The sequence below is a fragment of the Rissa tridactyla genome, chromosome 16 (genome assembly GCF_028500815.1).
Source record: "Rissa tridactyla isolate bRisTri1 chromosome 16, bRisTri1.patW.cur.20221130, whole genome shotgun sequence".
NCBI classification, from domain to species: Eukaryota; Metazoa; Chordata; class Aves; order Charadriiformes; family Laridae; genus Rissa; species Rissa tridactyla.
Genome location: NC_071481.1, coordinates 1,068,927 through 1,080,555, shown reverse-complemented (window position 1 = coordinate 1,080,555; position 11,629 = coordinate 1,068,927). Strand labels below are relative to the sequence as shown.

The 11,629-nt window shown below is 51.1% G+C and overlaps 2 protein-coding genes across 7 annotated transcripts; one reads left to right on the top strand and one right to left on the bottom strand.

Annotated features, from left to right (window-relative positions):
- Positions 1–1,162: 1,162 nt before the first annotated feature.
- LOC128918214 (myo-inositol 2-dehydrogenase-like) lies at positions 1,163–8,903 on the bottom strand. 5 transcript variants are annotated; one of them, XM_054222113.1, is made up of 9 exons: positions 8,648–8,903; positions 7,963–8,502; positions 6,863–6,933; positions 6,634–6,742; positions 5,905–6,035; positions 5,495–5,602; positions 4,355–4,473; positions 3,456–3,612; positions 1,163–2,659 (listed from the first exon to the last, which is right to left on the bottom strand). In XM_054222113.1, exons 1-9 carry the CDS (start codon positions 8,893–8,895, stop codon positions 2,511–2,513), a joined length of 1,632 nt encoding a protein of 543 aa, XP_054078088.1. In that variant the 5' UTR covers positions 8,896–8,903; the 3' UTR covers positions 1,163–2,510. The 5 variants fall into 5 exon arrangements, 2 of the variants coding, with proteins under 2 accessions (XP_054078088.1, XP_054078089.1); XR_008469468.1 differs by lacking the exon at positions 4,355–4,473 and having other exon boundaries at positions 2,522–2,659; XR_008469466.1 differs by lacking the exon at positions 1,163–2,659 and having other exon boundaries at positions 3,585–3,612; positions 4,355–5,081.
- A 227-nt stretch (positions 8,904–9,130) lies between these two features.
- On the top strand, positions 9,131–11,629 carry CCDC27 (coiled-coil domain containing 27). 2 transcript variants are annotated; one of them, XM_054222123.1, is made up of 6 exons: positions 9,131–9,291; positions 9,789–9,915; positions 10,063–10,140; positions 10,418–10,630; positions 11,247–11,351; positions 11,465–11,629. In XM_054222123.1, exons 1-6 carry the CDS (start codon positions 9,131–9,133, stop codon positions 11,627–11,629), a joined length of 849 nt encoding a protein of 282 aa, XP_054078098.1. The 2 variants fall into 2 exon arrangements, with proteins under 2 accessions (XP_054078098.1, XP_054078099.1); XM_054222124.1 differs by lacking the exon at positions 11,247–11,351.

The following is an 11,629-nucleotide window of genomic DNA, read 5'->3' as shown; positions in this document are numbered from 1 at the left end:
CCTGCTTGTGACGGTGACATCCCACAGCGGGTCCCCGAAAGGCCGGTCAGGGGCTGCCACTGCATGGGGGGGGGCAGGGAGCTGCTCCATCTGCCCCCGCAGCCTTGGGTGCTCCGGATTCCGGGCAGCCTGAGGGAATCCGTGCAGAAACAGTGCTGCCTGGCACCTTTCCACTCCTGCATCTCCTCCCTGCACCGCCCCTGCGATGGAGACCTCCAGAGGGCTGACCTACAGCTGTTTCCCATCTCCCCGCGGCCGGGGAAGGAGCTGGGAGACCCTTGACAAAGCCCTGGACCCTCGAACCAGTAGAGCCAAAGAGCTGAAGTCCCAGCTACGACGTCCAGGGCTCGCCGCAGGGATGTGCCGTCTCCTCCTTGCAGGTCAGTGACGGAGGATCACGGGGAAACCGAGCGTGAACTCTGTAGGTGAGGATCCGTACGTGCCGTAACAGCATCCCTGGGGCCCGGGTCCTCCCTCCGCCACCCTCGTCTCGGTGTCCAAGGGCAGCTCCGAGCCCCGGGCACGCAGGAGGGGGTCTCCGAGCCCCGGGCACGCAGGAGGGGGTCTCTGCCCCCCGGCTGATGGGCTCCGCTGCTCTCCCCCCCGGGGGCCCGCAGGCGCCAGCGCACCCTCCTCCGGGCCATCCCACCCTCCACACAACACCCATTAGGAACCCGACGCCTTTGGCGCTGCTGAACTGTGAACCTACGTCCTACGATAACGGCTAACGAAAGCACTTTAACGCTTTAAAGGTTTTGAAACAATCATTCACGTTTTCCATGTTAACTAGGGCTTCTTCCGGCAGTATTAACTGATACGCTCCAACCACGGTATGAGCAGGATTTTTTGTAATGTTATCTTTGGAAAATGTGTTATTTTTATAGCCGTGGTTTCTTTTTTTTTTTTTTTTTTTGTAACACAATAAAAGCACATGTGGGAATTACAGCATCTGGCAACTAAAGTCTCGCTTATATCGCACGGAAGTGCCCTCCTACCCCAGCGTCGGCCTTAAAGCGTAAGACCTCGAAAGCCCTGAAGTTACTTTGCTTCATCAAACAACCACGAAGCTCCAGACGCGGAAAATAGAGAACGAAATCAATAGCAATCTTTATCTTTAAGACACAGCTTTTCGGAGTTTGAAAAATTATACCGTTAAGAACAATTTCCACAAGAGAACTGTCTTTAGTTATAAATGTCACCGCTATTTCTAGTTGTAGTAATATATATTGCATACGTAGGGATTGGAAATTGACTGAAGTACAGGATCTTGCAAGAAGTGTCGTTAATAGGCTAACACTCAAGGCAAGAACGTTATTTTAATACAATAAAAAAGGCTTTCGACTATCTTGAAAACTGGCGTGCGAGAACCAGACAAGAGTAGTCAAATCTACACATCTGCAACAAGCCCAACACGAGAATACAAAGGTACAAAGGACCTGGCTGAAAAGCAGACTCGCCTGGTGTTGAAGGCACGATCTTTTCCTGTGGTGTACGTTCCAGATCTGCCGGACTGTAAAAAAATTACCTTTAAAATACATAACCGGATGCCCTTCCTACACTCAAAGGACATGATTATGAGTTCAGTTTTGCTACTAAAATGTTAACATACAACGTTTGCATTTCAGCGAGGAAACGAGGAGCCTCCAGAGAGCTACCTTGCTGCTGCAGCGAGTAACGCCGGCAGCGCTCAGCCGGGCGCTGAAGAACCCGCCCAGCAGCCGCCTGTCTCCGTAACAGACGTTGTACGGGGCCCCTGGACAAATTCCCAGATCGTATTTGGAAAAACCCCTTCAATAACGCAGTGTTTATTACTGAAATGCCCACGTGCGTTGCTCCTCTACGGAACAGCCTTAATTTATAGCCGCGCTATGAAGTCTCTCATCTCTCTAACGTCAGGTTGGAGAACTCCCTCTCTGCTTTTCCATTTCTTTTCCCCGCCCCTCAAGAAAATTAGATCGTAACTTCTTTTCAAAAAGATTTAAAAAACCCAGTAAAAACAAAACAATAAATAGGAGGCCCAGAGGCACGTTCAGCGCAGAAGTCACATTCCCGCAGGTACTGAAGGGAAACGAGCACAGACCAGACGGATGCTCCTGTATTTTTTTGGAGCATTATGTCATCTCGCTTGCGAAGCCGCCAGGAAAGCCGACCACTTGCATCGCTCCCATCACGGCTGGTGGTGGTCTACACCACCTTACCACGGCCCCAGGAGCATCACTTTTCTCCCGGGAAAGCGGAGCTCCACGGCCAGCAGAGCCCTCCAGGAGGAAAAGCCGCCTGGGTGAAACTGCCCAGAATTTCCCAAGGGCTCTGGCTGATGCACTAAGAAACACCCGCAGCCTCAGCGCCGAGCACTTTTTGCCTCAAAAGTGCCTCCGTCTTCTGGGCATTCCCGGCGGAAACGTCCAAACCACAAGTCTTATCATAAAGTCACAGTGGAGACATCGCTAGGTGGGAAGAGCTCACCGTAGCACAGCGTTATCCTTCACCGCAGGGAACAGCGGCGCGCGTCACATTATCTCAGTCTTGATTACAGATGACTCTATCGCCTCATTTCGCAAGTCAACGGCGGACCCGTTTCTCCAGGACTGTTCAGCAGCTGCGGCGACCTGAATCGTCCACAGAAACTGCTCTTTGGTTATCGCGGGGGGTTCCTTGCCTGCAGGGACAGGAACGAAGCGCTGGATGAAACCCGTATTATCACCTGCTCTGCCTTTCAGCACGTCGCCACCCACCACGGCATCCCGCTTCAGCTCCCACACCTGGGGCCTCAGAGTTCAAAAAAAACGTTTCAGCCTCCTCTCCTTCCTGTCCTGTGACTAAAAGCCTGTATTTTTGGCAATGCAGCCAGCAGAACAGAAATATTTTTATTCCTGCTGGGCAGCCAGGCCTCGAGACGAGGCTCTCCTTGCTGCGGGAAATGGCTGCTTTCTTCACAAATGCCAGCAAGGTCCAAGGTAATTTTCCCTCCCAATTTTCTTCTCTCTCAGAGGAGTTTCGGATCAACACTCATCCCTCACCCGTCTCACTGACTTGAACGTGAGAAAAGGAAGCCGAGTCATTCCTTTTCACGTACCGTGCCAAGGTTAGCTGTCCGCACTGTCATCGAAGGACCAGCTCCTCCGGAGGCTGACCGCTCCACGCGGGCTTTCACCCACCTGCAGGCACCGCCGCGCTCTCCCTCATCCCCCGAGAACACCAACGCTCCTCAGGGCAACAGCCCAGCCCGCGAAACCCCGTGTTTGCTTACGGGAAGCTCGCTCATCACCTGCACATCACCGCCTTAAACTTAACCATGGTGAATCTCATTTCGAGTTTTCACACCTACTCATTTCTTTTCGGGGTTTCAGGCACAAACACCGAATTGCAATTGCAATTGGAATAGCTTCCGAGGGAAGTTTTTGCTGAAAGCAAACCCAGAGCAACACTAGCCATTAACGTAAGCTTCCTCCTACCTTTCAGGGTTCTCAGAAAGTGTCGAAAGAGCTCCCTGTGCGCATCTCTGTAGCGGTCAGCCTGGGTCTGGGAGTATAGGGATACCGAAGTCCCATGCTCCGTAATCCCCAGAGGATTCCGATTATCCACCCGCAACGTTCCTTGAGAACCATGAACCTGCAGGGAGGCATCAAATCGGAAAGAGAACAAGGTTTTTAAGTTATCGTACTTTCGATCCTGAACACCTGGCTACTCTATAGAAGCCCCGGTTTGTACAACCAAGAAAAAAGTAACTTTTGACATTAGGAGTTACGACTGGCATACCCGCTCCTATGCATCAGACACGACAGAAAGTCCCAGGTAGGTGGTGTAGTACAGTGGCTTCCACTTATGTGATACTTCTGCTTTTTATTTTTCCACCTGAGCAAAGCTCCTCTGTTGAGTATTGAACAGACAATGCCTCCCCAAAGCCAGCCCACGCGTCTGTTATAATTCATGACTTTAAGAATTTACAGACACTTTGCCTCCGAGTTTACACTTTTCTTCCCCTTTAAGTATCCTTAACTCTTGGCTTGCCATAGACCTAAAAACACCCTGGAAAGACAACAAAGACAACATTTCAGCCTCGGGAGAGCTGACGCCAATTCCTGCTCTAGTATCATTGCATGCGGCTTATAACCCCAACAGAATGCATGTAAACAGAGGCAAAACTCGGGTACCAGAAGAGAAGAGAAAGCGGACTGTGGCTTAAAGACAGACAAGCAATCCACTGCTGCCGAGGCACCGAGGTGTTTTGTGAAGCGTGCTTGCAGGCGTGTGCAGGGGCACAACACATATCGCCCCACGTGAACACACAGAGGGCGAGACTCGTGCCAGCCTGTGGTGTCGCGACAGACTCGACTTAAAAGTAAGAACGCACCTCTAGTCTCTGATCACAGCTTTTAGTGCAGTGCTGACTGATGTCCAAAGTAACAATTGCTCCGCTAGGAAATTTCATGCTGACCGCTACAGTGTCTGCATCCTTCAAGTAGGCCATATCTGAGTGACAAAAAAGGCACTCGCTCACACCAGGAACAGCAAACCAGCAAGTACTACGACTACAAAGTGCTCGTCTTCCCTTGAGGGGCGACACTGGCTCGGCAATACCTTCAGACAGGAAGCAACGGCGACAGCAAAGCGCTTTCTGCAACGCACACCAGCTGCTTTACCTTTATCAGCACTTCTGATGGAGAACAACGAGCTCTGCAGAGACACACAGCCCCGGGCCTGAACTCCCCCTTCCCAGCCCGTGGCTCTCCCTAAGGAAGGCTTCCACTTCTTCCCAACACATTTGCCTGTGCAGCTTATTCAACCAAGACCAGGCAACTTCCAGCATGTAGCTAGGACGAGGCAGATGGTACAAAATCCGCCCTGGGGCATTTTGTTTGTTGCATTTCAAGGCTTTACCATAGGTTGTAACATTGCACACTACGCCTTCTAACAACAGCCAGGCAAGGTTTGGCGGCAGCTGCAATTACCTTAATTAAAGCTTCGCATTTCCATTTTAAAAATGGCAGCTTCCAGTTTTATGGTTAGTTTAAATTATTCTGGTAACCCAGAGCGTGCCCGTCAGCTTGACACAATCCAGAGTAAATTCACATCTTCAACTGTGCCGAAATCAACGGGAAAGTGCCAGAGAAGTCAGAGAAAGCGAAGAACTGGGGAAGACTGCATTGACATTCTTGTAAGCACAAAGCTGGCTCGCTATTTTCTGCGCTCTGGTTTTCAAATGGCAAACTTGATATCCCTCAATTGCCACACAGAGTAGAGTTCAGTGATACCTCTTCAGCAACCGCTTCACATCAGCGGGGAACTGGCAAAATTCAGAAATCACGGCTAAATACCCTGTCTACAACAACTCCTTGAGAAACTTGCCTTCTATTTTGCTAGACTATTTCTGCACCTGTTGTATGATGGAACAATTATGTCATGGCTACTGTGCTCTCATACACCCTTTCTTCCCAATTTTAGCACCAAAGTCCAGAGGTACTCAATAAAATATCAAAAGATTTATTCTTACCTGCACAGAACGCATGCCCCAGTGAAAATATTGTATCTGGTGCACTCTCTCCCAACAACAAAGTGACAATATCTATATCATGCACAGCAGCATTATAAAAAATTCCACCTGGAAGAAGCAAAACTGTGCATTAAGGTCTCCACATTTAGAACCTACAGTCCATGCACCTTTCTGAACTGCACTGAAATTGATATAAAAAGCCCCCTCTATCAAAGGAACTAATACTAAAAGCAAACAAAAAATGCAACAAAAATAAAGACTGGTAAAGAAAATGCTCCTCAAAATAAAACCCATGCATCTTAAGGCTACGCAAACATAGGGGACTTTCCATCAGAACATGGGACAAGATACATTTCTGGATACATGTTCAAGTTTGAGAACCAATTTTTCAGCAGAAAGCTGCTCAGTACCTGATGTTTTTAGGAAGCTCAGAGACGCTGCTGGGTATATGCTGCTGATGGTGGATATCCGGTGGATCCTCCCCAGTGCCTGGCTGTCGCGGACTTTCTTGTACAAGAACTGCAGCGCTGGGTCAAAGCGCCTTCAAAGAGAAAGAAGGGCTGCGGCACAGCGTTTGGAAGAGGAGGAGGTCACCCGGGCCACCGTTACCGCTGCGGGGCACAAGGACCCCTCGACGGCAGCCAGCGGGGAGCGTACGACACGAACCTCACCAGACAGACGGGGTTAGACACCGCTTTCTAAGTTCAGACACTTATTATGTATGAATTTTGCTTCTTGAAAACGAGCCTAACATCTGCACTTGTGAAGACTTAAACTAACAACCTTAATGACAAAATTGCAAAACCTCAAAAGGGCTGCAGAGATGTGAACCCCAACTGCCTTTGGCCATTCTAAAAAAAAAAAAAAGGAGCTTTCACATCTTGAAAGCTTCATCGTTTGAGTTCCACTAGCATCCATTCAAGTGAGCATTTATTTTAAACTCATGACAGCTAGATTTTATCTCCATTAAGCATGAAGAATTAATCCAATCCAATTAACTCCCAGATGAACAACGTTAACAAGCAGCAGTGAAACTAAGTTTATTTGAGGACAAATTCAGGACAGCCTGAGGAATCAACGCTACTTTCAGACACAAGCTTCTTAGCAAGTATAAATGAGCAGAAATATGCTGGTCTTACTTGTAGAATCCACACACCAACGGTCTTCCACATCTGTCAGCTTCATCGAAACAAGCTTCTGCCGTCTGCCTGTCAAAACTGGGCAGCCTCTCGCAAAAGACACCTTTTCCTGTGCAAAATGGAACAGAACACAGGACTGGAGGCAGGACACAGTCTGCACAAAATGTTTTTATCTTGCGATAACACAGAGGTGTCGTTACAGCCTAGAAATTATGTTTGTTCCTCTTACCCGCTCGTAAAGCATCTATTACAATCTCAGAGGCTTCTTCAGGTGGTGAACAAATAATGGCTCCAGAGACTCTGCCGAAGTCAAAAGAAAGATCTTCAGCGAAGACAGGGTTTTTACCAGAATGAACAACGCTCAAAAGCTCCTTTCAGTTACAGTCATGTTTCTAAGAGCTGCCTTAACCTTTAAGGAAGAGTTAAAAAAAGATGTAAAATCCCATTGCTCTGGAAGAGCCTGTTATGTTATAAAAGGAACTCGGTACCTGTTTGTAAGGATGAAATATGGGATGACATACATAGATTAAAACCACAAGTGGCACAACGGAATGGCACTGCTTTTTGTGCATCTTAGAGGAAAAAGTCTTAGAAAGGTGTCCTTTGAAAGCGAGTTAAATCCTGAAATCCTGCTAGTTAACACATACAGTGAAATTGAAAGTATTTCTGTGGTAGAGCTCCTGAACAACTGATTGGTGCATCTTAGCTTATTATCATTCTTTAGTTTCTAATATCAAATCCATCTTTCTTAAAAGCTGCCTTTCGCTTTTGCAATGATATTTAAAATACTGGTTTGAGAACTGACTGTAACCACATCACTAGATGCTACTTGTTCAGTTCAACTGCAAAGCAAAACGCCACAATCTTTCTGATTTACAGCAACCCTCGCTTATCTCAAACAGTTTCAAAAGAGACACCTACGTCAGCCAGCTGCTCTGAGGCAAGGAAACTGGCAGGCAGCAAGAAAGTGTGTTGTTTATTGCTCTACGAGAATGGGGGAAAATAAATTTTTTTATATATTTCTTAACAAAGCTGCCTGCAACTAAACTCCTCTGAGTTTCCATCAATTCTGGGCACGTAAGTCAAGCTAAGCTTCTCAGGGACTTCTGAAGCATCTACGACATACTACATAAGGCTTAGCCTGCAACAGCCCCTTGGTCTCGCCCTGTTCCAAAGTCCCGGAACACACATGGGGCCAGACAAGCACAGTCTGGGTCCACTACAGTGCAGTGGCGTTTTCCAGAGTGGAAGCAAGCCTCGCACAGAGACACTCGCCACAAGGCTGGCGGGAGGGAAGCAGCACGCACGGGAGTTAGTGGTGGACAGTACCGCTGATCGTTGAGCGCGATATCGGCGTCCTGCTGCCGCAGCACCCTGGTGCCAGCCAGGAACTCGGCGCCGAAGGCACTCTCCACCTCCTCCAGCTGATCCTCCACAACGTAAAGCAGGCAGCAGTTATTTTCCTCCATCAGGGTTTGAAACAAGGCTTTATTAACAAGCCCTATGCCGAAGAGGGCAAGGCCGACGCTGCTGCCATGCCGTATGGCGGGTGCCAGGCCATCAGAGGCCTCAGGCGCAGCCCCTCTTTGGCCAGCCTGCTTCGAGGGGGCAGGCGCGATCCTCATGTGGAAGGCGGCAGGCGCCGAGGGGCGGCTGGTGGAGGTGGAGGGCGTCGGGTCTTCCTGGGGGGCGACTGCGCTTGCCAGAGAACCGGCAGCAACGGGGTGGTGGGGAACCAATGGCTTGTGGTAGGAGGGCGGCGAGGGGACGATGGCGCTGGTGCCGGCGAGGATGAAGGAGGGCTGAGAAAGCAGGGAGGGCGCGTCGAGCTGCAGGGGCAGGCCGCCGCCGCCGTCCGCACCTGCAGAACTGGGTGAGACAGAGGGTTGGGGTGAGGCGCCACCGCTCTCCTCTCGCCCAGCGAGGGCCGGAGGCCCCGCGGTCCGTCCCTGCTCCCACACCGGCAGCCGAACCGCCGTGCGCCGGGCAGGGAGCGGCGGGGCCGGGCACTCACAGGAGCAGCGGGGCGCGCAGGCCGTGCTGGCGGAGCAGGCGGCGGTTGCGGTAGTGGCGGCCGGAGGAGAGGTGCTCGAGGATGCGGTCGCGGCGGACGCGCATGGGCAGCTGGCAGGAGGTGCAGTACAGCGTCTCCACCACCACCGCCGCCTCCCCGCCGCCGCCGCGCTCCAGGAGGTGCCGCTTCACCGCCAGCTCCGAGAACTCGGCCGCGTAGTCGTGCAGCGTCTTCTTCTTCCGCCCCATGGCGTCGGCCCGGCCCGCCCCGGAAGCGGAAGCGAAAGGCGCGGCCCCGCCGCCGCCGCCGTTGCCTGGCAACCGAGCGCGGCCCTGCCCCGCCATGGCCGGGGGCACCCACCGCGCCGGGCCCGGTGCCTGACAGAGCCGCGGAGGGGAAGAATCGCCCTCCCGAGCGGACACCGCCGCCTCCGACCCCTCCGCTCTCCCCACAGGAGCCCTCGCCCCTCTCCGCAGCGCAGCCATGGAAGGAGCGAGCCCGGGCGGAGCGGCCCCCGACGGCGCCGGTGTCTGCGGGGTCCCGCAGGAGCAGGGGGCGAGGCTGGCCGAGGGGCTGAACGCCGTCCGAGAGCTCCGAAGGGAGCTGCAGAAGGCGAAGGATGACTACAACATGGCCGCAGGTACCTGGGGAAGGTGCCCAAAACCCCACCGTTATCGGCATTCATCTTCCTGCCATTCAGCTCCTTTTACCAAGGAAAATTTCTAGGTTAGGGTGTCATGAGGGCAAAACCTGCTTTCGATTGCTGCTTACAGAGTGAAGCTGGGATGCCACTTGGTTTGAAAACACTTTCCCTCTCCCCTTCGAAGTGAGGGGCGCGAGGAAACCCAGCAGGGAGAGCCCCAAGCAGCAGCATCCACCACCACTTCAGCACTTCGTAACGGGCTCTACTGCTCCTCAGAGCAGCTCCTACCTCACGCAATGAGGTTAAGTTTAACACATATCACAGCAAAGTACTACAAAATGCATTATCAACCAGCGTCCCTGTGGCTGCAGCATTAACTCCACTCAGGGTCTATACTCGGACGGTTACAACAGCAGCTCTGCTTACGCTTACCTGAAAAAGGGAGCTTTCGGCAGGGATTCGGTTTGTGTAACAGTTGTATTCCAACTTTACAGGTACCATCTCTTCCTTGCAAAGACAACTGGAGATCCAAGAATCCCAGCTTCGGAGAACCACATCTGAAAAGGAAACGCTCCAAAGGAAACTCAGAGAGCAAGAAAATCAGCTACAAGCCATGTCTACCAAGGTACCATACCACCCTGAGAGCACGGTGGCCATCGGTGTTAGGAGCCGGCGGCAGGGAATTTGGGCTTTATGCAACAGTTCCCTTCCTCCTCGACAGGAGCTGCACCTGTGTACTGCAAAACTGAAGTGTAAAATGTTTTCTCTTAAGATTTGCCGTCTGAGTGAAGAACGGGAACATGACGAAATGATGATGGCAATAGAGAAGGAGAACTGTAGTCTTCGACAGGTAAATTTGCTGCAAAGCCACTACAGAAAATCCTGCTACTAGCTGCTTAGTTGTGCTTGTTTTAGATTTGGGGGCCTTTGACACGTAAAACCCTATTCAGTCCAGTAGTTTTAGAGAAAATGCCAAGCAATAACAGTTACCAGTATTGGCAAGGTTGTTAGTCTCCAGACTCTGCCCAGGAAATACAAGAAGCGTTTGGACCAGATATTGGGAAGATGTGGCCAAGCCTGCTCACTTTCTTCCTCGCTAGAACAACTTGATTTATGTATCTCCTCAGGCTGTTACAGAACAAGAATCCAAGCTGGCCGAGCAGAACAAGCTGATCGGTGAGTTACAGGGGACCGTCAGCCAGCTACGGGCAGAGGTTCTGAGCAGCCAGCACCACATCCACAAGCAGCAACAGGCGCAGCAGGAGATCAAGAGCCGAGCCGAGGCACTGCAGCACAGGGAGCTGCAAACCAGAGTGGCACTCGAACGCATCACCAGCAGGGTAAGTGTAGCCTCCCTCACTTCAGACTGCTGCCTCCTTCTTGGGAGATGCTTCAACCATTTCGAGCAGAGAATCTGAAAGCTCAGAGATGTTCTTGGGCAGAAGCACAGCGGGAGATGCATCAGAGCACTGCAGTCCTTTGCTCTCAGGGCCCGGCTTCCCTTTGCAGCCATGAGGCCAGAGGAGCAGGAAACTCAGTCCATTTGCTTCCCAGCTTTTTAGCGTGCAGTTCTTGTGTCACTAACAAAGCAAGCAGGCCCTAAATACCGGAAGCCCTTGAGAAACTCGAGTTCACAACAGATCTCTAGATTTCTAATATCCTTCCACACTCAAAGTAACAGATATCACCTTAAAGCCATGTCCTGCAGGCATACGTGCCTGGTAGCAAGCACAGAGCCCAATACCGGGTAAGGGACTTGGTCCACCCAGAAACACATCATTATCACGGTGAAGCCCAGTCAAACTGACAGTCATTTCACATAAACAGACTTTCCATTTCATCAGCCACTAGCACTTTGTCCAAGTCTGACAGTGTAGTCTCTGTAAATCCATGCAAATGCCAAAGAATTGTGTAAAAAGCCTAAAAACACCTATTTCTTTCCTCTTTTATCAAAAGTTTGAAAGATATCGAAGCAAAATAATTCAGGCTACCTTCAGTACGGCAGGCAGCAAGCCTCCCCAGGCAGAGGTCACGGATGAGGAGGTGCTGGAGGCAATGCAGGTACGTGGCTCTTTCCAACTCTGCTTCCAGCAGCCAGTGAGGGACTGATGAGATAAGAAAACACTTTGCAGTACTGCTGTCCACCTGATGCTTTCCACATCCCTAATTTTCAGAAAATAATTAACGAACGGCTGGAGTTCCATCAGATGCTGAAACAGAAGGGTGTCAAGGTCCCATCGCTCTACAGCATCGACACGTCTAGTCCATCGCCTGCCAGTGCTAAGGGAAGGAGGAAGAGTCCCGCAAGGCACCTTTCAATGCCTGAAAAGCAGCCTTAG

Excerpts from the sequence above, each read along its gene's own strand:
- LOC128918214 (XM_054222113.1), bottom strand. The coding sequence starts at position 8,895 with ATGGGGCGGAAGAAGAAGACGCTGCACGACTACGCGGCCGAGTTCTCG. Across the intron at positions 6,036-6,633 it reads TTGGTGTGTGGATTCTACAA|GCGCTTTGACCCAGCGCTGC; the intron begins GTAAGACCAGCA and ends TTCTCTTTGAAG. Across the intron at positions 5,603-5,904 it reads GAGCTTCCTAAAAACATCAG|GTGGAATTTTTTATAATGCT; the intron begins GTACTGAGCAGC and ends TGCTTCTTCCAG.
- CCDC27 (XM_054222123.1), top strand. The coding sequence starts at position 9,131 with ATGGAAGGAGCGAGCCCGGGCGGAGCGGCCCCCGACGGCGCCGGTGTC. Across the intron at positions 9,916-10,062 it reads TACAAGCCATGTCTACCAAG|ATTTGCCGTCTGAGTGAAGA; the intron begins GTACCATACCAC and ends TTTTCTCTTAAG. Across the intron at positions 10,631-11,246 it reads TCGAACGCATCACCAGCAGG|TTTGAAAGATATCGAAGCAA; the intron begins GTAAGTGTAGCC and ends TTTTATCAAAAG.